Source organism: Dermochelys coriacea, chromosome 5, assembly GCF_009764565.3.
Source record: "Dermochelys coriacea isolate rDerCor1 chromosome 5, rDerCor1.pri.v4, whole genome shotgun sequence".
NCBI classification, from domain to species: domain Eukaryota; kingdom Metazoa; phylum Chordata; order Testudines; family Dermochelyidae; genus Dermochelys; species Dermochelys coriacea.
The window spans coordinates 111,984,242-112,011,155 of NC_050072.1; the positions used below are offsets into that span (position 1 = coordinate 111,984,242).

At 38.0% G+C, this 26,914-nt stretch overlaps 1 protein-coding gene across 5 annotated transcripts in view; it reads left to right on the forward strand.

Moving 5' to 3' along the window:
• CNTLN (centlein) overlaps positions 1-26,914 on the forward strand; it is a 283,198-nt gene that overhangs the window by 77,782 nt on the left and 178,502 nt on the right. For all 5 annotated transcript variants that reach the window (XM_038402595.2, XM_043515178.1, XM_043515179.1 and 2 more), the window contains exons 4-6: positions 7,405-7,539; positions 8,129-8,308; positions 13,900-14,033. In XM_038402595.2, coding sequence (XP_038258523.1) covers positions 7,405-7,539; positions 8,129-8,308; positions 13,900-14,033 — 449 coding nt within the window. The remainder of the gene's footprint in view (positions 1-7,404; positions 7,540-8,128; positions 8,309-13,899; positions 14,034-26,914) is intronic.

The following is a 26,914-nucleotide window of genomic DNA, read 5'->3' on the forward strand; positions in this document are numbered from 1 at the left end:
CATCCGAAAGTTCTGCAGCCACTGCTTGTCATCCCAGACGTGCATGACAATGTGATCCCACCACTCAATGCTTGTTTCCTAAACCCAAAAGCGGCATTCCAATGTGGTCAGCACCTCCGTGAATGCCAGAAGCAATCTTGTTTCATAGCTAGTACCCCTGGTGAAATCATTGTTGCACTCCTCTTTCCTTTGTAATTTAAGGAATAACTCCACTGCTACTCGTGACGTGTTGGTCAGAGCAAGCATCATACTGGTCAACAGTTCGGGATCCATTCCTGCAGACCAAAGAGGCAGAGCGTGCAGTACACAAACCATTGAAAGATGGCGCCAAATGCGGAGGGAAGCACAGGGATTCCTGGGATGCCAAGCAATGCATCATGGGGCATTGGAGCAACACCCAAGATGCCGTGCGACCCCATCTGGCTTCCCACAACTCTTAGTGGCAGAAGAGAAAGAGGTGCTCTGTGGGATAGCTGCAAGTGTGAACATGCTATTGCGCATGCAGCTGACAGTGTGAACATACAACAGCGGTTTCCCTTCAGCGCTCTCTGAGTGGCTCTGTAAATACTGGCACTGTAACTCTGCCAGTGTAGACAGACCCTTAGTGATTGGTATTATACGGTTGCACCTCAGCTGGGTGGTTGATTTCAGAGCCTTGCACCCGGTCAGTTTCTGTTGTTGGAGAGGAATTGCTGTCATGGAGTTGGGTCTGGTGTAATTTTATTTATGTGCTGTACATGTTCTTATCTACTCTATATATGTGAAGTCTTGCTCTTTAGCCAAGATAGGAATTGCCAGTTTGTTTGGGTCCAGGTCATTCACCTAGATAAACTAGCAGGAACAGCTGTCTGTCTTTTGGTTGCTAGGCCTCCAGATCTCCATCCATCCTCCCAACTGTCACCAAACCTTCTCCTGGCTAAGGTGTTGCTCTCCAGTCAGGAACCAGAAAAACAGCATCAGATTTGCTGCCGGAAGATTCATCTCACTTTCTGCTGCTGACCTGTTAGAGCAGGGGTTCTCAAACTTCATTGCACCGCGACCCCCTTCTGACAACAAAAATTACTACACAACCCGAGGAGAGGGGACTGAAGCCTGAGCCTACCCGAGCCCCATTGCCCTGGGTGGGGGGGCCAAAGCCAAAGTCCAAGCCCCACCATCTTGGATGGGTAGAGGGCAAAGCCCAAGAGCTTCAGTCCCAGGCAGGGGGCCTGTAACCTGAGCCCCACTGCCCAGGATTGAAGCCCTCGGGCTTCAGCGTAATCCCCTCATGGTGGAGCTCAGGCTTCAAACCTGGGCCCCAGCTAGTCTAAGCAGCCCCTGGCGACCCCATTAAAATGGGTTCGCGACCCACCTGGGGTCTGAGAACTGCTGTGTTAGAGTAACAAAAATAGTCGGTAACTAAGTGGAACATACATTACACACTTGAACACTGGATGCACTTAGAGTTCCACCGGTTTGAACAGTTCTCCTATTTTCTCAGAGATTGCTGACCTTTAAAACATGGAACACAGAATCAATAGAATCATTCAAAATCTTGGAAATTTTCAAGGGAGTGTGTAAAATTTATGTACATGAATGTGTAACAGGCAGCAATCAGACAGAAAGAGGACTTGCAGGAGCCCCTTATTACCGTCTCCAAGGTGTGAAGGAAAGACTGGTTATCTCCATGATTCTAGTGGAGTCATCCTCTCTGTAGATACTACTATATTATCCCTGCCAGAGATGATTTGTCCCTGTGACTCATAATAATAATTCTGAAGAATGAATGTTTTTTCTTTGGAATATATAAGATTGCATCTGTTGCCTAGTAGCCACCTCTCAAAATACAAAAGGGAGAAGAGCCCTGAAGCCCACAACATGATCTCTTCACCTTTCTCTCGCTCTCATTTCAAATGAACACGGTGTTGTACTGTCAGTGCACTTTTCAGGAACAAAATATAAACATTTCCAGCAAAGGATACTTAATTATTTTTTTTCCAAATGCTGTTGCCTTTCTCCCTGGTATGAGAAACCCTTTCATTTAAATGGGAAAGCCCATGAACTAATCCTTCAGCCCATCCCCCATCTCTTTGTGAACACATACATGGAAAGCAAGACTGAAATGCTAAGTGTGTTCTGTTCCTAAAATCCAATAGTACTTTGGTAACATAAATATTTAAAATATTCCCCTAATATTGCTCACAAAAATATATCTACAAATTAACTTTACTGGATAATGCACTAGCAAAAAGAAGGCGGCCTATACACTGTAGAGTGTCTGGGTCTGAAATTCATGCTCAATCTTTAATTAGATGAATATGCTGAAATTGACACAGCCTACCTGGAATGCAGTTAGAAAAACTTGGACAATGAGTACAGTCCATATTCTCAAAGCACTACAACTATTGGATTTGGATTAGGGCCATCGATTAATCACAGTTAACTCACGCGATTAACTCAAAAAATTAATTGTGATTAAAAAATTAATCATAATTAATTACACTGTTAAACAATAGAATACCAAGTGAAATGTATTAAATATTTTTGGATGTTTTTACTACATTTTCAAGTATATCGATTTCAATTACAACACAGAATACAAAGTGTACAGTGCTCACTTTATATTATTTTGTATTACAGATATTTGCATTATAAAAATGATAAACAAAAGAAACAGTATTTTTCAATTCTACTCATACAAGTACTGTACTGTAATCTTTTTATCACGAAAGTACAACTTACAAATGTAGGGATTTTTTGTTACATAACTGCGCTCAAAAACAAAACAAAGTAAAACTTTAGAACCTACAAATCTACTCAGTCCTACTTCTTGTTCAGCCAATTGCTAAGAGAAACAAGTTTGTTTACATTTGTGGGAGATAATGCTGCCCAGTTCTTAATTACAGTTGCACCAGAAAGTGAGAACAGGCGTTCTCATGGCACTGTTGTAGCTGGCATCACAACATATTTACGTGTCAGATGCGCTAAAGATTCATATGTCCAGTCATGCTTCGGCCACCATTCCAAAGGACGTGCTTCCATGCTGATGGCGCTCATTAAAAAAATAATGTGTTAATTAAATTTGTGTCTGAACTCCTTGAGGGGAGAATTGTATGTCTTCTGCTCTATTTTATTTGCATTCAGCCATATATTTCATGTTGTAGCAGTCTCAAACAATGACCCAGTACATGTTGTTCATTTTAAGAACACTTTCACTGCAAATTTGACAAAATGCAAAGAAGGAACCAATGTGAGATAGCTACAGCACTTGACCCAAGGTTTAAGAATCTGAAGTGCCTTCCAAAATCTGAGAGGGACGAGGTGTGGAGCATGATTTCAGATGTCTTAAAAGAGCAACACTCTGATGCGGGAACTACAGAACCCAAACCACCAAAAAAGAAAATCTACCTTCTGCTGGCGGCATCTGACTCAGATGATGAAAATGAACATGCTTCGGTCTGCACTGCTTTGGATCATTATTGAGCAGAACCCGTCATCAGCATGGATGCATGTTCCCTGGAATGGTGATTGAAAGGGACATATGAATCTTTAACACATCTGGCATATAAATATCCTGCGACTCCGGCTACAACAGTGCTATGCAAACACCTGTTCCCACTTTCAGGTGACATTGTAAACAAGAAGCGGGAAGCGTTATCTTCTGCAAAGGTAAACAAACTTGTTTGAGCGATTGGCTAAATTAGAAGTAGGACTGATTGGACTTGTATGCTCTAAAGTTTTATATTGTTTTATTTTTGAATGCAGGGTTTTTTTGTACACAACTCTAAATTTGTAAGTTCAACTTTCATGATAAAGAGATTGCACTACAGTACTTGTAGTAGGTGAATTGAAAAATACTATTTCCTTTGTTTTTTACAGTGCAAATACTTGTAATCAAAAATAAATATAAAGTGAGCACTGTACACTTTGTATTCTGTGTTATAATTGAAATCAATATATTTGAAAATGTAGAAAACATCCACCAATATTTAAATAAATGTATTCTATTATTGTTTAATAGATTAATTTTTTAATAGCTTGAGAGCCCTAATTTGGATCATTCCTGTTAGATATAGAGGTAAAACATCATTCCATTTGTTCAACTTTAAATTATCAGTTTAAAATCTATTTTATAACAGACTAACTATCAGTATCTTCACATCTGTGAATCTCTCTTGACAGGAATGAGACAGAAACAGTATCTTTTTTTGGCTTGCAGATTTAAAGATACAAGAAATTGGGTTTTCCACATTCTTTTCCCCTTTTTTTCCCAATTTCAAGTTTCCATCTTTCCCTTTCTCCAGACTCTTCCATTCCCCTTTTTATCATTTTTCTTTCATTTCTTTGAAAAGACTGTTGATAGCAAATACATTATTCAATATAACATTAAACTTTCTCCAAATTCTAGAATAATTGCCCTGGATTTTATAATAGAAAGTATTCTGCATGATAAAGTAAGAATTTTCACCAGGAAAAACAAATATTAAAAGCCACTTGTTAAGGAACATTTATTCTTTAAGAAAATTTAAATATTTTCAACCCTTGATATCACTTAACCATTAGACAAGCCAGCCGCAAAATGATTCCTGGAGTGCATAACTGTAATTAAACAGTATGTAATGCTTTTAATATTCAAATGCTTCTCCTGTCCGTGGAACTACAGAAGACTCTTCAAAGATATCCTGGAATGGGGGCAATTGGACATGTAAGAAAACACAGTAGGCCTGATTCTTGGAGAAAATGGAAATGTGGATGTCCCTTGTTTTTGTGTCACCCATTTTAGTGCTGGTTGAAGCTTCAAGTGATCAGCCCTAACATTATACCACTGGTGAAGGAATTCATGTCAGTGGGGGATTCTGTGGATTCATGTGGAATCTGCTATTTTCAGAACCCTTTGGGCAGCAGTGAAACTGACAAGTTTCATTTTAGTCTACTTTGGGAAAGTTGTGAGCAACAGCAGAGGCAGGTGGGCAGTGACACTATTTACTGGAGTAGGGTACACAAGAATACAGGCTGGGAAAATTAAGAGTGATAGAAGCACTCCGTTGCAGCAGCCAGAAAGCTCAGTGCAGTAGTGTAGATACTGTTGCTCATCACAAGAGCCAGGAGGTTGGTGAGGTGTAAAGTAACAGAGAACTCTCATGCTGCTGGCAGCCAGGAAGCACACGAACACACAAAAAGTTGGGTGAGGGAGACTTCAAATTGGGAGAAGAAAGGAATGACCAAAAATATTTGGGAGGAGATTGAGAACATGATACAGGGAAAGAGAGAGAGATAAGTCTATATAAAGCAAAGGATGATAGAAAGAAAAGAGGAAGGAGACACTGAAGACAGCTCAGAAAAAGATACTCTATTATGGGGGACCAGGTGGGAGGGGGGAGAAGCAGAAGTGGAGTAAAGACCAGAAAGGAAGGAAGTTATAACAAACACAAAGGGGTGAAGTAAAAGGAGTGGTTGAATAGTATTCAACAAATATATTATGTGATTAATTTTAATGGTATTCATCAAATAATTTTTAATTGTTATTTTTCTCTGGTATCCATGCAGCTCTTTGGCTGGTCAAATACTAATAATCAGGAAAGAAATTACTAAAGTAATGCTGATGAAATTATTAGATTAATACAGATGGAATTAATCAAATGTGGCAGATGAATACATTCATTTTTTGATTCAGCACTAGTAGTAAGTTACTTAATATGTGATGTGTTATTTTTTAAATTGCAAATCTGTTACGATTAAATACAGTATGAAATAAACAGCATGCAAGTGATTTATTTCTTTAGTGGTTAATCTTGACATTATCCCTAGTTCAGAGTAAGGAGCAGAACATTGTTGCATTGCTGTAGGAGAAGTCTGAACAGGAGATTGTGACTCCATGAGCCTCCCTGAGTCACAATCTCCATCCTGGTTCCACTGCTGCTCCACGGAGGAGTAATCTGTGCTGGGTATAGAGCAGGTGAAGCATATCTTCTTTAGCACGCAGGCACATCTACACTTACCAGGGTATTGGGCAGTCTCTGCTTCTCCTGCCCACCTGTGTGAGGTGATGGTTGGGGGGGAGTGTAATGGCTTTAAAGAACCCACTTCTACTCCTGTACTGCTCCCCAGGGTGCCACAATTTGGTCCTGTAATTGCCAGGGATTTGGCTTTCAGTTGTGTGGTGACAGCTATTTTTCACTTTGTTTGGTAGGCTTAGTTTTCAGGCTAGTAGGTTTTGCGTAAATTTCAAGACTTTAAATATGGTACCATTACCAGTTTTATGTTTATGTTTGAATGCTCAGCATAAATGTTCTCTGTTTCTTTCATGTCTGTGACATAAGCTGTGATTCAGTATTAAATGTTTAATTTAATACAAAGCACATTGTCAGGTTAAAAATCATATTTTAAAAACATTCCTTACTCATGCTACCAATTAGGATAATTAAAAACAATCTAATTTTTTTTCACCTTTTGGTGCTCATTGCTTACCTTATACATTTATTACAGAGTCAACAATGAAAATAAACAAGCCAGCTTTACTTTTGTTTCCAGTCATTTTCATTGTCTGTCTCTTAAGCACTACCACAGTATTGTCAGCTCTGCAGGAAAAGGTTTCAATCCAAACAAAATTTCACCTTCATTAAAAAACAGACAAAACCAGTGAAAATATTTCTTTTAACATTAGGTTTTATAATTTTTTATATACGCAATGTGAACTTTTTAGAGATGGTTACTATAATAAATTAGGTTTCTGAATAAAAATGAGAAGTTGTAGCCTTCAGTTATGATCTGGGAGGCTGTAAAATAAATATTTTAAGAGACTAAAAAGTGCAAAATTAGAAGGGAACCATGCGTTTCTTCTAACAGCTGTAAGGTTTTATTATGTACAGTACACTAAGTATTTTCTTTGCACAATAGTGTCTTAATTGCTTTGAGCTGCAAATTCCATTAGACTTACTACTTTCACAATATAACTGATTTGTATCATAGTATTTTTTATTTCTCTCGATTAATAGTTGTTTCTCATTATTTTCATGAATTGTGGAGAAGAGACAATTTCACTTTTTGGCTAGATTTCAGATATGCTAAAAATGAACGTGCAAAAGTAGTCCATTTTATTCTTAATCCCTAACCAAAAATATCAACTCTGCAAACCATTTCATCTTCCGAGAGTAGACCAAATCATTTCTGTTTGATTCTGTATTTCATGGGCTCTTGTGTCCAGTAGCAACAACATATTCAGTTCTGAATTCCCTGCCCTCCCTTACTTTAATATGTTATACAGTGCTACAATTTGTAGTATGATTGATTTAAATAGTGATACAGTACCAAGAATGAGGTAAAACCACATATGATTGAAAATTACGTGAAAACAATGAAAGCAAATGCATATTCTATTACAGACTTTGACTGTCTTTTTAATGAATTTTCATTTTTGTTAAACAGAGAGCATCAGGACAACAACAGGAGATTAACAACCTGGTACAGAGAAAAATTGCTGTAGATGAGGAAAATGCTCTCTTGAAGAATGAATTCAGTAATTTGCAGCAGAAATTTAAAGATAAAAGTCAAGAACTTAAGGTATATTGACTTGTACATAGTTGTATAGGACCATAGCTTTGAAGTACTTCTTTAAGCAATGTCAGTCTTTGTGGCACAGAAAGTGACAACCTTGGAGGAAAAATTGCCTTAGGCCTTGGTATACCTTACAGTTTTCTCACACACCAACTCTGAGAAAGATGCTTTAAAGCTGCAAATCCAAGCTTTATAACTTTCAGATAAATAGTTAATGATGGAAATGGAGCAAAGAAAGTAGGAGTGTGAAGATGTGGCTTCTTGTAATTAGAATCTGATGGGACTGGCATTATTAATTGATAAAGCCAAGGTCTGGGGGGATATGTCTGTGTGGGTCTCAAAAATAGCTGGGGACAGCATCAAAGGCAGCTTGATCAATTAATGGGCTCTTTGCAAATGTGTACTCATCAAAGCTGTCATCCAGCTAAAAAATATGACCCTTCCACCTGCATGAAGGAGGCCAATAAAAGTACACAGGTGACCTTGGCCATCAAATATAGAAGAAGCTGCTGTGAGGGTAAAACTGCACAGTTTATATTTGCTGATTAGTTCTCACTTTTTTTTGTTTATCGGCCCTTGTGGTACTGTTCTACAGGACACTAAGGAGTGTGCACAGAAGAAAGAAGAGCAAAACAGACTGGTTATAAAAAATCTGGAGGAGGAAAATGAGGGATTAAATACACGCTGCGCTGACCTGCTAAATGACCTGGAGAAACTGAGGAAGCAGGAGGCACAATGGAGAATAGAAAAATCTGGTGTTGATGCCAAAATAAAGGTACGAGATGGAATGGACTACTGGATATTATTTCAGAACTAACTTCTCCCAGGCACTTGCACTACATGTTATTTTCTTTAAATAACAAGTTATATATTCAAATCTACCAGTGGGGACTGACGTTCATTTACATTCCTTCACTTAAGACCACAGCTTTTTAAAAATTGATGTTGCCAAGCAGGAAACTGACTTCAAATAATCATCCTAAAATGTAATCATTAAAAGATAAGATATTGGAGTCTGAGATAAAAGGTAATTCTTTAAAAACAGCTTTTAAAATCTTCTCATTTAAGATTTTTTTTTCTCAATTACAATTTAATATAATTTGATTGTAATGGACTTGATATTTGTTATTTTGTAAGATGGTTTTAAGAACTTTTCAACTATAGTTTTGAATACATTGCATCTTAGCCTCCAGAGGGCTCCACTCTTCGTGAAAGGTTTTTTCACTGCATATCATATTTAAAAAGTTAGATTCATTGTTTGATAAATGTGTTGTTGCTTTTTCGTTTCATTTGGATGCTTCCTACAGAATGTCACACTGTGCTGAAATGTGTGTTACTTCCAGTTTTTAATTCCTTACCAGTCTTTCTCATGAAAACTGGCATGTCTTTTTAAAACATTTCTAAGAAATAAGTTACAAACACTAGTATCAAACCGTTTGTTAGTGTTTGTATGTGTATTTATATAAAGTTTATGTATTTTTGTATTATTTAGTCTAAGGTGCATTGAATACATTTATTCTTTTTTTATATAAAATGCATCATCTGCTGATATACTGTATGTCATAAACAGCACAACTTTGGCTTGCACAGAAATGTTGTTTAATATTTTTCATGGCAATTTAGTGGTAATGCAGCGCACAACGATGTACGGTCCTTTGATCCCAGGGTGAGAGAAACATGGAATGTTGCAGAGGCAGTCCACTGAACCCTGTGCTCTTTACTGATGCCCATGGCTGTTTTAGATATGGTACTAAAAAGCTTTAAGAGCATTTCATCCCTCATAAAACAGAAGATTAGTTACTGAAATCCAAGGCCCATGGTTGTCTGGAAGGTTTGTATCCATTCCCAGGACTCTGTGAAGGGCTTGGAGTTCCTCAAAGGGGAAACTTCACTAATAACTGTATGTATTAGGACGATTTAATTAATTTTCAGGCTGTCAGTTATGTTGTTGCAGCATCTCTAATAAATCGTTGCAAATAATTTAACTCCCCATAATTTCCCATTACGCCAATGAAAAGAGTAAAATCAAAATTCTTTGGGTTGATTTTATGACAGCTAAAGTATATCATAAAGAGAAGGAGGTTTGTTATAATGGTGTGAGCACAGGAGTAGGGGCAATCAACTCCAGCTTTAGCACTGACTCCCTCTGTAATGCTGGTCAAGTCACTTTACCACTCTGCTTCAATTTCCTAATCTGTAAGGTGGATATAATAATTCTTATCTCACAAGACTATTGTGAGGATTATTAGTTGATGTTTCTAAAGGGCTTTTAAGAGGAAAAATGTTGTATATGCACCAAGTAATGATAGCGTGCTTTACTTCAGAAAAACCAGATATATTTAAACTTTATTATGAACACATGGATTTAAGAAACTTTTGTTTTGCTAAAACAGTTACCTTATTCATGAGTATATTACTTATGCATAAATTAGCTATAAATATTTACTTGATGTTTTAATGGGTTCCAGTTTAAATTAATTTCTCCCTCTGTTCTGTTCATTCTCCCATTTCCATTACCAGACATTTTCAAGAATATGTATTGGATACCAGCTTTGTTTTTAACAGGGCCCTATTAAACAGGATGAGAAATAATAATACCCTTACCCTAAAGGACAAATATGAGATTATCATCTTGTACTGTCTTGGTCTGAAAATGATCAGTTTTCCCAGCGTAACATGTTTCTTAAATGCTTTTAATAACAGTGTTTTTAAAATGGGAAAATAAGTAACAGGATTTTTTATTGTCAGTGTGTTGATTTTAAGTGATTGTAAAAATGGCAAAGTAGGGGTCCATATTCATTGTCTCTGAATAATTTCCATATAAAATTGGCTGTGTTTAGAAGTGAAATGTTATTTTTCTTAAACGCTGGCTATGCTACTGAATTTGGTATCTGGGAGACAAGCTAGATCTCTTTGGCTTGTGCATTAGCACTGGTAAAAAAGATCATTGTTGTTAATTTTGTTAACAAGGGATCCAGAAACAGTCCAGCTCAATCTCCATAGTCCTCCTGAATCCAATTGTACAGCACCCAGAGGGATTAAAACTAATATGTAAAAAAGAAAAGGAGTACTTGTGGCACCTTAGAGACTAACAAATTTATTTGAGCATAAGCTTTCGTGAGCTACAGCTCTCCATCAGATGCATGCAACGAAGTGACCTGTAGCTCACGAAAACTTGTGCTCAAATAAAATTGTTAGTCTCTAAGGTGCCACAAGTACTCCTTTTCTTTTTTGCAAATACAGACTAACACGGCTGCTACTCCGAAACTAATATCTAAAACATCCTAAAACTTTTCTTTTAAAATCTCTTTTGTAGATATTAAATATTTTAGTTCTAAATGTCCTAGCCCTTTGAAGGTTAGAAGTGACTACTATTTTTCCATTTAGTTACGTGGGTTTCTCCCCTTTCAATGGGATAAAGCACCGGTTTCTAGCCCCAGAGAGCTTAAGATATCAGGCTTCAAGCAGTGACATTTGTATGTATACAAAAGCTGTCAGTGTTGTCCAGCTATACCGAAAGAAGGACAGGAGACACTTGATATGGTTTTAATCAAGCTGCATTTGTATTATTAGATGTCTGGGACTACCCGGCAGACAGAAGTGTATAGTGCAGATAACCCCATGTTCATTCAATAACCACCCTGAGGGGCTTCCACCAGCCCCCTTCTTTTTCCATCAAGGTTCCCCAGCCAACCCATTGCTGGGACCTTACCATCCCCACATCCACCCCAAACAAGGATTAAGGTGGGCTATATGAAAGAGGGTTGGCTTTCTGCCGTACCAGACATAGGAGCCCCAAACTCCCGCAGTCGCTCCTGTAACCGTCATCTCCTCTTTAAGTCCTTTACCAAACAGTTTTTCCGCACACTGTATACCTTACCTATTGAATGCCTGCACTGGACATCCACCCCACTCTTGCATAATGAGTTGCAACATATAGTCTAATTCCCTTCACTCCTCACCAAAACAGGGCCCGCCCTGAACCTGCTGTGGGGAAAACAAATAAAAAAAACAACCCACTTCATCTATGCCAATCTGGTGGTGAGAGGAAAATTCCTTCCCAGCCCGCCTAAAAAGGAGCGGCTGCCCACAGTAGGTCCTGACTGAACCTGGTATTTTGCCATCTCAAGGGGAGGGAGGTTGGGTGCTGCATCGCCTACACTAGTGAAAAGGGGCTTCTCTCTCCTGGGCTTTTCCCTTTTCAACTCCTCAGCCCTTCCAGTCTCAGAGGATAAGTCAGTGTTGTCATGCTGACCCACTCCCCCTTTTGCAGCACCCTCTGAGCCTCTTTCCCCCCAACCCGAAAAGTAATGTGGTGAAAAGTGAGCGATAAATACAAGGTGGATTGATTTAAATCAAAGCAATTTTAATCACCTATTTTAATCATGATTTAAGTCAGCAAGCTGAAAACTTTGATTTTAAATAATCGATTTTAATCTTGTTTTGTATTTGTACTTCAGTTATTTTCTAATTGTTTGGTAACCATTAAAATATGTTGATATACAACTAAATATTGCCTTTGCACTAAGTGGTGCTTCCTTTTTGCTAACCAGGAGGATATACTAACTATAAACATTTATTTAAGCTACTTGTATAGATTAACTGGCATTTATTCTGATTCTTAATTTTTTAATTTTTTTTAGAAAGTGGTGCATGATGCATATCTTATTTACTAGATGACTAATTTTTTATTGATGATTTGTGTCAAGCTGTATTTGGATGGAAATTCAAATTCAATTAAAAATGTGCAAAAACAGCATTCAATTTTTTAAATTATATATAAATATAAGGAATAAAAAGATTTTCAAAGCATGTTTTGCAACTCCCAACTGGTTTCTTAAATTTGAATGAACTAATCATTGAACTGAAGTAGTTGAATAAACTGAAGTGAACAAAACATTCTCTGCACCTGCAGAAGAGGCTACTGCTGTCAAAAGCTGGTTTGGCATTCAATGAAATCTGGTTCTAAGTGATTAGCCAATGACTAGTTCAGTGGTTTGACTTTCTTTAAAATTTGGTACAACATATGTACTACTTAATGTTTTGTATTTAATTTAAATGATTTTAATATATTCTTATAAGTTTATACTTTAATGTAGGTTGTCAATTTCAAATTTGATTTTAAATAGGTTTATTCTTTAAAAGTACAATCTGTATTTAATTTAAACAGAAAAACTGATATAAATAAAAAATCTGATTTAATTTTTTTAAATAATCGATTTTTACTCACCCCATTTTTTATCGATCACATTTATCATATGCCTTTCCAGTTTATCACATATGCTTTTATGAATCTTGTTTGTATACAGCATAGACCTAATTCTCACGTGTGCTAAGGCCTTTTACACTGCTCTGGTAGCATAAAGAGGTGTTGAAGTGAGCAGAAAAAGCATTCTGATGAGTATTCTCCTGTGAAGGGGACTTCCCTGGCTAGAATAGAACTGGTGTAAAGACTCTATATAGACCCTGCTCTCAGCCTCCAGATGGACAGGAGCATGACGCTGCAATATGGGTGTTTTCTGTTTCCCAGAGCCCATTGTGGGCCATTGGAAGCCAAGCAAAAGTTAATGTACCCCTGTGGACTGTCTAATTTACACTAGAGATGGGTCAGGTTCCTGTACAATCCCAGAATATGAGGAATGCAAAAGTGATTTAAAATCACCTTTGTTCCCCTTCCCAAGTCCAGACATGGAATAAATGAGAATCTGACCCTATGCCTGGTTGTGCATAGTCTCTGATTTACCTTTTGAGAGTGTAGGACTACCACTTTTCCTGCAGGCAACTTGGCTTCAGTCCCATTGGGAACAATGAGAGGCACTGGACATCTTTAAGAACATTCTGTAGCTTCATATGTCCATTGAGATAATGGGAAATGGTGGGTATTTTGACAGAAGCCAATTCTCCATGAGTTTTTCTCAACTCTGTAGAACACAAGCAGGAAAAAAGTATTAAAAAAAAATTAAATGCCTTTAAAAATCACTTTCCTTTAATCCAAGACTGCAAACACTAAAATACTTGAATTATAATGTTATGGTTTTTGCATAATGTCACTACAGGACACAGATATGGTAGTTTGGGAGCTTTAGATGCACATTTCCATACTTTACCATGTTCGGATTTCATTTAAATTTCCTGGGTTTATAGTTCTTGGTTTTGAAATAGTTAGAATCTCGCAGTAATGTTTTTACCCTGTTCATAAGTTCTTTTCTCCATTACTCCATCTTAACATAGTTTTTGTCTGGGGGGGTAGGGAGAGGGAGGGATAGAGAAAATGAGTGTGTAGGGAATAATTGTATGTTCTTTGTAGTTTTTAACTCTTACTGGCTCCCGTGCTTTTTAATATATTGCAAAATTAATTCTTTACAGAATTTGGAAACGGATTTAACAGAGGCAAGAAAACAAATGGAAGACTTGAACACTAAATGCAGTGACTTGTCATCACAAGTGGCTGTTAAACAGACTGAATTAGCACAAAAGGATTGTGATGTGGCCAGAGTTAGGCAAGTATTTCACATCTCCATTTGCTAAACAAGCTAATCACTTGCAATTTTTTTAATGAAATTATTTTATGATTTGGAAGAAATATCTTATCACAGCTACTTTTGCAAAACAACATATTGTAATACCAGCCTATTTTGTAAGGTACACACGTTATCTGGAAATTTTTGGATAGCTAGCCTTGGAATCTACTATGTATGCAAACTATTTTTGTTCCTTTTGTGACGTTCAGTTTTTTACAGAAGGGATGGACATTATTAAAAATTACACTTCTGTAATTAGCATTGGGTCAGAGAGCTGTCAATCTCCACTGCAAGTTGCAAAATACCAATACGATTAGTAACATAAGCAATTAATTTGAGAGGCTAAATGCCCTAAACCTACAAAAGTTTCAAACCTAACTTTAACTTTTTAATTAGAATCAAGTCTGACAGGTCAACAGAAGTCTATACAAGCCTGTGCTAAAGGTTGAAAATGCTGTGATTTAAGCTTTATCTGAGGTCTCATACATCTTTTTATTAGGCTGAATCTGGAGGATTAGTGCTGCATATTTGAGATGTGTAGAAGAAATGAAAGATAGGCTGAATTATATGAAATGACTAGGTTATTAAAATCATCAAAATGACAGCAGTGGCAGAAGACATCCAACAGGTTTAAGTGGATTGATGAGAAGTAGTCCATTCTTTTTCTCTTATTTACATAGTTCCATAGGAATACACAGTGCTGCCTGGTAGAAGGGCAGTGTTAGACAAATAGTATCCCTTGCCCAAAAGAGCTTACATTCCAGGAGCACTAGTTGGAATGGGGCAAATAAAACAGCAGTCATTGCAGTTGGAATACTTATTCTTCATAGTTTTCAACCACTAATAATTTCACCCTAGGGAATAAGTCTTTTGTCTTTAAAGAAAAATGAGAAACGTGATCTTTGTAATTTTTATGCAACTTAATTTGTCTTCCTGGGATTAGTCTAGGACAGGGGTGGGCACAGTACAGCCCATGGGCCACCTCCGGCCTGTTAGACCATTTAATCCAGCCCTTGAGCTCCCGTTGGGAAGCAGGGTCGGGGGCTGGGGTTGCCTTGCCCCGCTCTGCGCGGGCAGTGGCTCCACATGGCTCCCGGAAGAAGGGGCAGCCAGGGGGCTCCGCACACTGCACCTGCCCCAAGAGCTGGCTCTGCAGCTCCCATTGGCCAGGAACTGCAGACAGCGCCCTGTGGCAGCCGGAGGGGGACATAGAATCATAGAATATCAGGGTTGGAAGGGACCCCAGAAGGTCATCTAGTCCAACCCCCTGCTCAAAGCAGGACCAAGTCCCAGTTAAATCATCCTAGCCAGGGCTTTGTCAAGCCTGACCTTAAAAACCTCTAAGGAAGGAGATTCTACCACCTCCCTAGGTAACGCATTCCAGTGTTTCACCACCCTCTTAGTGAAAAAGTTTTTCCTAATATCCAATCTAAACCTCCCCCATTGCAACTTGAGACCATTACTCCTCGTTCTGTCATCTGCTACCATTGAGAACAGTCTAGAGCCATCCTCTTTGAAACCCCCTTTCAGGTAGTTGAAAGCAGCTATCAAATCCCCCCTCATTCTTCTCTTCTGCAGACTAAACAATCCCAGCTCCCTCAGCCTCTCCTCATAAGTCATGTGCTCTAGACCCCTAATCATTTTTGTTGCCCTTCGCTGTACTCTTTCCAATTTATCCACATCCTTCTTGTAGTGTGGGGCCCAAAACTGGACACAGTACTCCAGATGAGGCCTCACCAGTGTCGAATAGAGGGGAACGATCACGTCCCTCGATCTGCTCGCTATGCCCCTACTTATACATCCCAAAATGCCATTGGCCTTCTTGGCAACAAGGGCACACTGCTGACTCATATCCAGATGCCATTGCTTCCGGGAGCTACTGGACATAAGCGCTGCCAGGACCCTGCAGCCCTGAGCCCCTCTCCCTATACCCCTGCCCGATCCCTGATCCTCCTCCTGCCCTTCAAACTGCTTGGTCCCAGCCCAGAGCACCTCTCTGCGTCCCAAACCCCTCATCCCTGGCTCCAGCCCAGGGCCCACACCTCCAGCCAGAGCTCTGACCCCCTCCCACATCCCAACACCGTGCCGCACCCCAGAGCCCCCTTTCGCACCCTAAACTCATCATTTCTGGCCCCAACCCAGAGCCCACACCCCCAGCTGGAGCACTCACCTTCTCCTGTATCCCGAGTCCCAATTTTGTGAGCATTCCTGGTCTGTCATACAATTTCCATATTGAGATGTGGCCCTCAGGCCAAAAAGTTTGCCCACCCTGGTCTAGGATCGCTATTGAAAAAGATGTCCCTAGTTATTTTCATGTTTAAAAGTCATAAATTCAGGATCTCAGTGGTTAACAAAAATACAAGAATGGTATGTAAACACAAAAGATTTTAATAGCCCGATCTATGGAAAGACAAGCTGATGGAATTTGTAAACTTTATCAAAAGGCTGGCAGACTTTAAAAATTCCTGAATAGATTGTTGTAGTAGAACTATGTTTCTCTGTGACCCAAGATATCTATGGTGTGAGGGTATAGGGATGGGAAAAGACACTTTCAAAGCAGGTAATCAAAGCTGACAAAGTTACTTCACATTGTCTGCGGGAATAGCACGTTGAAAACTGAGTTGGCCATGCCAGAGGACCTTAAAATCTCTTGACATACGTTTTACAATATCCACTACAGGTCGGGACTTGCTATATATAGACACTTGCTCATTTTACAAGCTTTGCTAGGCCCACAGCTATAGTTGGAGCAGCAAGGTATCACAGGTAAACTCTTATGAAACTTTGAATTTTAAAAAAAGTAACTTTGCCACCCATTGAACTTCAGTGAATGTTGAAAATATGCATCAGTATTTTAAGAAAAAAGTATATAAAGAAATTCTAAGCTGTGTTTACATGTATTTTCAAGTATTTTGTTTGTTCGTATGGAAAGACGGAAATAAGGTCTCCCAAACAGCCTAAACTATGATACTGTCATTCCAAATTTATGAAACAAAATTGCACCCACTACTTTCACAGTATGAGTCATATTCCACAACTTCCATATCTCTTTGTCTCTAGGGATTTAAATAGACCCAACTGCATCCGATGAAGTGAGCTGTAGCTCACGAAAGCTTATGCTCAAATAAATTTGTTAGTCTCTAAGGTGCCACAAGTACTCCTTTTCTTTTTGCCAGTTGCCGTAGGATCTAGGTGCTGAATCTTCACAGTACCACATTCCATCAGAATATAGTCAGTTGACCACAATATTTCCTTTATACATATGCTCCTCATCTTTTCTATTATTATTCTTGTTCATCTTTCTAGGTACATTATAAAATATGTTTTCCTTTTATGAGTAATTTTCTGAAATATTATAATTTGCCAAGATTTGTTTGTAAAAGGGCATTATTTGTTCTGTTTGGGGGCATATTTCATGTTCCATATAGAAATTGTTTAAGGATTTTTACTGCTGCATCTCATGATACTGAGGCGGGGTGCATTTCCCATTTTGGATAGTTAAGACTTCTGTTTCAAATTAAGGCAGTTTAAGCATTTTGGTTTTTGCTCTGCTTCATTATGAAGTGTTCAGTAAAAACTATTGAAATTAAAAAAGGACCGGTTGGATGTGCATGTTGCATGCCTTGAGAGGCATATATATATATATCAATTCGCAATTAATTCTCTGACTTGTCATAGAAAAGAGCTACACATTGTGCTTGGCATTTCTACTGTGGCAAATGCACAGGTTCCAAATTTTTAGTATTACTTTAATGTTGCTTATTTTTATTCCTTATTTTTGTTTTTAAAGTAATAGCTCACACACTCTCATTTTCTTTATATACTATCTTTTCTACTTGGTCTTTTTTTAGTATAGTATATGATTGTGATGTGGAAAAACTTCTCTATTTTTAAAGTTAATTAAAAGATCTACAGAGCATGGGAAAAAATAAAATATGTGTCATAATCAGGTACAGGAAGCATATTATCAGTCTGTTTGATAAAGAACTTTTAAATATATCAAACCTCCCACCATCAAAAAACCTTTTCATAGGGTATAGCCAATCCTTGCCTGTAGCATCTTTGCACAGCTGGCATAACATATAGGGATATATAATGGCAGGGCTGGAAAATGCAGTAGAAAACTGTAACCATTTATAGAGAGTTGCAGAAAAAAATAAAACCTAAGTAAGGAAAACAAATAGCTGTGTTCTAGTTTAAGCTAAAGCCCAACAATAGAAATAAGAGGATGGAGTTTACTCTAGGAGAAGATCTAATGACAGATTCTGACCAGGCATGACACAAGCTATACCTGCTTGCTTTCCATTCCAGGAAGCTGTTAGATCAGAAGCATCATCTTGTCTCTGTACTGGCTTCCATGACTGTTGCTACTATGGCCCAGAACCAGATGATGATCTTTCAACCTGAATAGAACAGTGTAGAATAAAGTACTCAGTGCCTATTTAGTCAGAAAATGTTTGTGGTAGCACAATTAAATACAATAACACAGAGTCCTCCAGTATCACTATGCATATAACTAAACACTATTAACAGGGAAGTCGAGATGGAATAATCGCTTTTTAAAAACTTCCCTGTGTTCTATGTCAGAAGAAAAAAAGAACTATTAATGGTTTAATAAAATAAAATTAAAATAAAATAAAAATGTTCTAGTCACTCAAGGCTTCAGTGCCTTATTCTTCTGAAACAATGTTCATTTTTTACTGTCAGCAAAAAATGGAAAATTCCTCTGTAGGCAGGAAAAAAAATCCCCCTCCTCCTCCCGAAAATCCATTTCAGGATTTTATGGGCTTAAAAGGACACACTTATTCCCTTAGTTGCAAATCTCTTCTTCTTAGACACCAAAACAGAAATTTCTAATCAAATTAATCCCAAACATCTTGCTTGGTAGAAAAGCCAAGAGATCTAGCTTCCTTCTTTCAGCATCTTGGTATGCACATGGTAGAGGGAGATCTAAGAAAGATAATAGCAGATTCCCTTTTAGTTGACAGGCATATAACAAGGTGATATTCTGTCTGCATTTAATCTTGCCATAATTTTTCAAGTCAATTGGAGTACAAGGACTTCATACGTCCTGGTGTACACACCCTAGTGCTCCATATATTTTGAGTACACAAATTCACGTTTTTTTCACCAAATCCTGCATTTTGCTAGTGAGAATTTTTTTCTTTCTTTGAACTATGCAATAATTCTTCCTTCAATCTCTGAGAGAACTTTTTGTAATTAAATTGCTTTCTCCTCCGGCATATTAAAAGTTACAAGGATTTTCAGAATCACCCAGCACTGGGCTTTCTGTGCTCCCATTGACTCCAGTGGGAGCAGTGTTAGAGCAACATTGAACATTTTTGAATATCCACCCAGTATCAATTACTTGGTCCAAAGATCAATATTTATTATAAACTTCTGTACCAAATCCAATCTTTTGTTTATTAAATATAGTTTTTTAAGATCTGTGGAAAGATAGTTCTCATGGATATCCCTGCTATATAACAGGTGTGTTTTAGAGAAGCTGCCACCTGTCCTTGATGCACTGGCTTTAAAAGGTTCCTGTTTTAACTGGCATTTTTTGGAAGATATCAGAATCACAAAGCACCAAAAGGGCAGAAATACTACCAAAAGCAGGGTGGGCAGGAGCAGCTCTGAAATGCATCTTCCTTGCCATTAGTTCATGCTCATCTCCAATGCAAGATCTCTGGATCTCTTCAGAATGCACAAGAACATTTCTATGTCCTAGAAGGCTTAAATCCTGTTGTTGGCCTTCAGAACATCACGATTCTTCTGTCCCAAGATTTCAGTGTTGAATTTCAGAGATCTTCTTTTAAAGTTGTGCTGAGTCTTAGGATTTAGGCTTAAATGTGTGCTGTCTGTTTTAAGCCAAAGTGATTCATGTCTTTTGGATACACAGAGCTGTTAGCTCAAAAGATGGTAGTACCCTCTAACCCATCAGTGGGCGCCAAGTGCCATTGTAACACACCAAGTTGGTAATGCTCAGAATACATGAATTCCATCATTGCTGCCTTACAGTCAGGGATTTTCAGCTCATTTGCTTTGGTATACACTCAAAGCTATTTCAGAATGCCCTGAAAAGACTTAAGTGACAGTGCCTGAAACTGTGGGTATCAGGTGGCAACCTAGAGACTTAGTACTTTACTTTAAGTCCCTCAGTATTTGGGGTAAAATGTTGGAAGATGCAGCTCAGGCAAAATCCCCACACACTGGCCATTACTTGGAAAATAAAACAAAACCAGCAAATGTCAACAAAGATGATGGATATGATGAGTATTTGTAATTGACATGTCCAGCTTTTTGATTGACAGCAGCTGCTCATTTTACTTAAATCACTGGGAAGCCACATGTTGCTTGCAACAGTTAGTATGTACAGGGTAACATGTGTTTAACTTTTTTGGTATGGTTGGGATAAATCTTTAATCCATATTCAATTCAGATATAAATACTAGCATTTTCCAGAATTCATATTAATCAAATAAATGAAGCCACATGCTAAATAGCACTATGGCGAATCTTAAATACCTAAAATGGCTGTTGCCAGGATGGGATGGCCATTTTAAGCATGATATAATTATGTCTGCAGCTCCTCCATGTTCAGTTCTCCTAGCACGGTTCCCTCAGATTAACCCCTTCCCCGTCCTTAATGGCCAAATAAATATTTCACTATGTCCATGGAGTCAAAGTACCCCTTCTGTTAGCCAGCTCCCTTCCTTTGTTACCAGAATTCCTAAACCCCCCTCATGTTTTTTTAGTGGTTAGGTCATCTGTGCCACCCTAAAAATGAGTGGTTATCAGTATTCTGTAAATATTGATAACACCCTATTCAGTATTATTTGACTTTTAAAAATGTGTTCTTCCTATCTCCTTGGTCTTTAGTAACATGTATGTATGTATGTGCAGTGTATGTGAGTACATATGTATGTAAAATATCACTTGGGTGTATGCTTAAATCCATCTCTCTAAAGGGAAGCAATTAGGCATATGCCTAACTTTAAGCATATGCTAAGTGCTTTTCTGAATAACGCTACTGTCCTGAATCGGGAGCTGAGAGAGAACTGGTATGCAACTTGTTATCCTCTTGCTTAACCTCTTACTAAAGAAGGCAGTGATTTCTCTGAAATCCAGGAAGCTGCGTTATAAGTATGGTAGTTGCTATTAAACGACAACATTTTTCAGAAAGTACCATGTGGTAACTGTTTGTAGATGTTGACGCTCTCATAATGTCATGAATCTAAGGGAAGGGTAAACACCTTTAAAATCCCTCCTAGCCAGAGGAAAAACCCTTTCACCAGTAAAGGGTTAAGAAGCTAGGATAACCTCGCTGGCACTGACCAAAATGACCAATTTTCAAAGCTGGAGGGGGGAGAAACAAAGGCTTTCTCTGTCTGTGTGATGCTTTTGCCGGGAACAAAAAAGGAATGGCATCTTAGAACTTAGTAACTAATCTAGCTAGATATGCGTTAGATTCTGTTTTGTTTAAATGGCTGATAAAATAGCTGTGCTGAATGAAATGTATATTCCTGTTTTTGTGTCTTTTTGTAACTTAAGGTTTTGCCTAGAGGGATTCTCTATGTTTTGAATCTGATTACCCTGTAAGGTATTTACCATCCTGATTTTACAGAGGTGATTCTTTTACTTTTTCTTCTATTAAAATTCTTCTTTTAGGAAACTGATTGGTTTTTTTTCATTGTTCTTAAGATCCAAGGGTTTGGGTCTGTGTTCACCTATGCAAATTGGTGAGGATTTTTATCAAGCCTTCCCCAGGAAAGGGGGTGTAGGGTTTGGGGAGGATTTTGGGAGGGAAAGACTTTCCAAGCGGGCTCTTTCCCGGTTAGACGCTTGGTGGTGGCAGCAATAAAGTACAAGGACAAAAGGTAAAATAGTTTGTACTTTTGGGAAGTTTTAACCTAAGCTGGTAAAAATAAGCTTAGGGGGTTTTCATGCAGGTCCCCACATCTGTACCCTAGAGTTCAGAGTGGGGAAGGAACCTTGACACATGGTGACCACTTTAATTTTATAAAATGTAGACACTTGTACCTGAGTGATGATTTAAGTAATAGAAATGGTCCCCTCCCCACCAAAAAAATCCCCAAACCAAAACCATCACATACTACATAAGAACACTTTATTTTTCTGAGGACATCATGGTAACTTTATTGTTCATTTTAAATAAGGTGACTTTTTTTCTGTAAGAATTCAGTGCACATTGGTGCACAAGTAAATGACTGAACAAGCTAATTGCGAGTATCAGCCACTTCCAGCAATAGTCAGACTGTACTAGGAAAATAAATGAGTATAGAAAAGTAAATCAATTCCAGTGAAGAAACTTGAAAAATCATTGAGGAAGGAGGCCTGTTCTAAGGCTCAGTCCAAAGAAACATTACCTTGGATGACAGGCAAAGGTTCCGGTTTGGTCTAGAATGCTGTTTGGTTTCCCTCTGCATCCCTTTCATACATAAGGCTCTTACTACCTGGACTGCTGTTCCTGACTGAGCTGAAACACAAAGCAGAAAATGAGTGAAAAGAGCGCAGAAAGACATAAGAGAGAGAAAAATGATACCAAAAAAAAAAAAGAGTAAAAGGAAGAAGAGGTTGAGGCAAAGACTGGGAAAATAAATTGAGAGAAGAAAAAATATAGGGCAGAAATGAGGCCTGAAAGTTGGCAATCCACAGTGTGATCTTTTTTTCTATTACAATTATGTGGGATGCCCAAAATACGCATTTTAGTGTCCCAGTAGAATACAGTACACTACAACAATTTGTAGCTCTCTCTAATATAACTTGCAAATATTTTAGGATCTAGGAAGAAAACTATATTTAAAAAAAGAAAGGGAGTACTTGTGGCACCTTAGAGACTAACAAATTTATTTGAGCATAAGCTTTCGTGAGCTACAGCTCACTTCATCGGATGCATTCAGTTTCTGAATGCATCCGATGAAGTGAGCTGTAGCTCACGAAAGCTTATGCTCAAATAAATTTGTTAGTCTCTAAGGTGCCACAAGTACTCCCTCTCTTTTTGCGAATACAGACTAACACGGCTGCTACTCTGAAACCTATATTTAAAAAGTAAATTTTGTTGACAAATTTACCCTGCCTCGTCGTCTCCTAGAAATTGCCTTGCATAGTTGGCACTTCCTAATATCCTGGAGATGTGCTGCATTTACTCTTCTATCTCTTTACATTCAAATGGTTACAAAACTGGTTGTAACCTACTAAATTACAGTACTTGCTAGCAACTTGGTCAGCTCTGCTCAGGCTCTTTGTCCTAGCTTTGTCATTTAGACATTTACTTCTGCGGGATTAACCTCAAGATCTATAGATACATCTAATATGAAGTTAAAATTTTGAGCTTTGAGAGATCAGCCTTTCATACACTCAGCTCCATTAAAACTGCTATATTTTGAAAGGTACTCTGTGATCAGCTGCAGTATCCTGCTGTTTAGTTGCTCTACCTCTTCTTACAATGTAATCGCTATACTTTCTATGAAAGTTCGCTCGGCAGGGGAAGGCTTTGACTTTAGCAACAGTGTGAATGAACAGTAGCAGATGCATGACCTAAAACTCCTGCTGCTGATTTTATTTCAAGTCATCCTCTCTCAGTTGAAACTCTGCCCCCCCCTTTGCAAACTACTAGAGATTTAGAGTAAGGAGAAGGGTGCAGTAACCAATTTTGTGCATAGTTACACTAATGTAAATCTGGAGCAACTTCATTGTCTTCAATCTAGTTATTTCAGTTTTACACCATTATAACTGACAATTGAATTTGACTCCAGGAAAGAAACACTTCATAAAACAGAAAATAATCTTAACTCCTGAGAAACTATCAAAACCAAATTAAAACAGGCAAAGAGCTCTTTAGAATTTAGATAAAGTTTGAGTGAAAATTATGAATTGAGTGAATCAAATATTACATTTAACAATAAGCTTAAATATAAGTGATATCTGATTTGGGCAGTTCTTGACTCAGTATTTGATTTACCCATCTCATGGCAATCTCCCCCGGTCTGATCCCATCTAAGACTTGGGAGGTCAAACTGGCTACTTCTCTGTCCCAACTCCAAACTGAATGAGATTCTATTTTCTAGATTCCCCATCTGGGTTTACGTAAAATATACCCACTGGCTTGGTCCTTTAATAGGTTCCAAACTGTGACCTCTGCCCTTTCCTTTCCCTTAAAAGCTGTCTTTATGTTGGCTCATGGGCCTTTGTTGTATATGGTATGATTTTTAATTCTTTTCTGTGGTTTTTTTATAATAGTTTTCCATCAACTCAATGTACTTAATTTCTAGATGCATTTAAATTATCCTCTATTAATATGGTTTATCTATATTATAGAGTGTCTGGACAATTTATACAGTAGACTCAATTTACCGTCTGTTTCTGCTTGAGATTTCTTTTCCATTTTCATTCATAGTTTTTCTGCCGTGTGCAGTGATATATTAATTCTCTCAAATTGTCTACAAAGTAATAGTTTCGAATGCTTAGTAAGGTCAATCCTTCATTAAATATTGGTTAAATTTTTATATTTGTATTCATTCTGGAATGCTTGTTGTCACAGATAAATTTATTTTGAAAATCTTTTAATTGCTTTGTCTGTGTCCTTTTTTGGAGATTTTTCAAAAATGGATATCCTATTTTGGACAGGTTATTTTTCTGGACATCTCTTATCTTTCCAAATTAGAGAATAAAATGTGTTGTCCCGAATAGAATCAGAGAACTGGAAGGGCCCTCGAGAGTTCATCTAGTCTAGTCCACTCATGGCAGGACTAAGTATTATCTAGACCATCCCTGACAAATGTTTGTCTAACCTGCTCTTAAAAAGCTCCAATAATGGAGATTCCACAACCTCTCTAGGCAATTTATTCCAGTGATTAACCACGCAGACAGTTAGGAAGGTTTTTCCTAATGTCCAACCTAAACCTCCCTTTCTGCAATTGAAGCCCATTGCTTCTTGTCCTATCCTCAGTGGCTAAGAAGAAAAATTTTTCTCCCTCCTCCTTGTAACAACCTTTTATGTACTTGAAAACTGTTATCATGTCCCCTCTTAGTCTTCTCTTTTCCAGACTAAACAAACTCAATTTTTTTCAATTTTCCCTCACAATCATGTTTCTAGACATTTAACCATTTTTGTTGCTTTTCTCTGGACTTTATCCAATTTATCCACATCTTTCTTGAAATGTGGCGCCCAGAACTGGGCACAATATTCCAGCTGAGGCCTAATCAGTGTGGAGTAGAGTGGAAGAATTACTTCTCGTGTCTTGCTTACAACACTCCTGCTAATACAGCCCAGATGTTTGCTTTTTGTGCAACAGTGTTACATTGTTGACTCCTGTTTAGCTTGTGGTCCGCTATGACCCCCAGATCTCTTTCCATAGTACTCCTTGCTAGGCAGTCATTTCCCATTTTGTATGTGTGCAACTGATTGTTCCTTCCTAAGCAGAGTACTTTGTATTTGTCCTTATTGAATTTCATCCTATTTACTTCAGACCATTTCTCCAGTTTGTTCAGATTATTTTGAATTATAATGAATTTGAATTATAATATCCTCCAAAGCACTTGCAACCCCTCCCAGCTTGGTATTGTCTGCAAACTTTATAAGTGTACTTTCTATACCATTATCTAAATCATTGATGAAGATATTGAACAGAACCAGACCCAGAACTGATCCCTGCAGGGCCCCACTCATTATGCCCTTCCAGCATGACTGTGAACCACTGTTAACTACTATCTGGGAACGATTTTCTTACCAGTTATGCACCCACCTTATAGTAGCTCTATCTAGGTTGCATTTCCCTTGTTTGTTTATGAGAAAGTCATGTGAGACAGTATCAAAAGCTTTACTAAAGTCAAGTTATACCATGTCGATCGCTTTCCCCCATCCACAAGGCTTGTTACCCTGACAAAAAAAGCTATCAGGTTGGTTTGACATGACATGGTTTGACATGATTTGTTCTTCACAAATCTATGCTGACTGTTAATTATCACATTATTATCTTCTAGATGTTTTCAAAATGATTGCTTAATTATTTGCTCTATTATCTTTCCTGGTACAGAAGTTAAGCTGATTGGTCTGTAATTCCCCGGGTTGTCCTTATTTCCTTTTTTATAGATGGACACTATATTTACCCTTTTCCAGTCTTCTGGAATCTCTCCTGTCTTCCATGACTTTTCAAAGATAATCGCTAATAGCTCAGATATCTCCTCAGTCAGCTCCTTGAGTATTCTAGGATGCATTTCATCAGGCCCTGGTGACTTGAAGACACCTAATTTGTCTAAGTAATTTTTAACTTGTTCATTCCTATTTTAGCCTCTGATCCTACCTCATTTTCACTGGCATTCACTATGTTAGATGTCCAATCATCACCAACCTTTTGGGTGAAAACAAAGAAGTCATTAAGCACCTCTGCCACTTCCACGTTTTCTGTTATTGTTTTTCCCATCTCATTAAGTAACGGACCTACCCTGTCCTTGGTCTCCCTCTTGCTTCTAATGTATTTGTAGAATGTTTTCTTGTTACTCTTTGTCTCTAGCTAGTTTGAACTCATTTTGTGCCTTAGCCTTTCTAATTTTGTCCCTACATACTTGTGTTGTTTGTTTATATTTATCCTTTGTCATTTGACCTAGTTTCCACTTTTTGTAGGACTCTTTTTGATTTTTTTTAGATCATTGAAGATCTCCTAATTAAGCCAGGGTGGTCTCTTGTCATACTTCCTTTCTTTCCTATGTGGTGGGATAGTTTGCTCTTGTGCCCTTAATGTCTCTTTGAAAAACTGTCAACTATCTTCAATTATTTTTCCCCTTGGACGTGCTTCTCATGGGATCTTACCTACCAACTCCCTGAGTTTGCTAAAGTC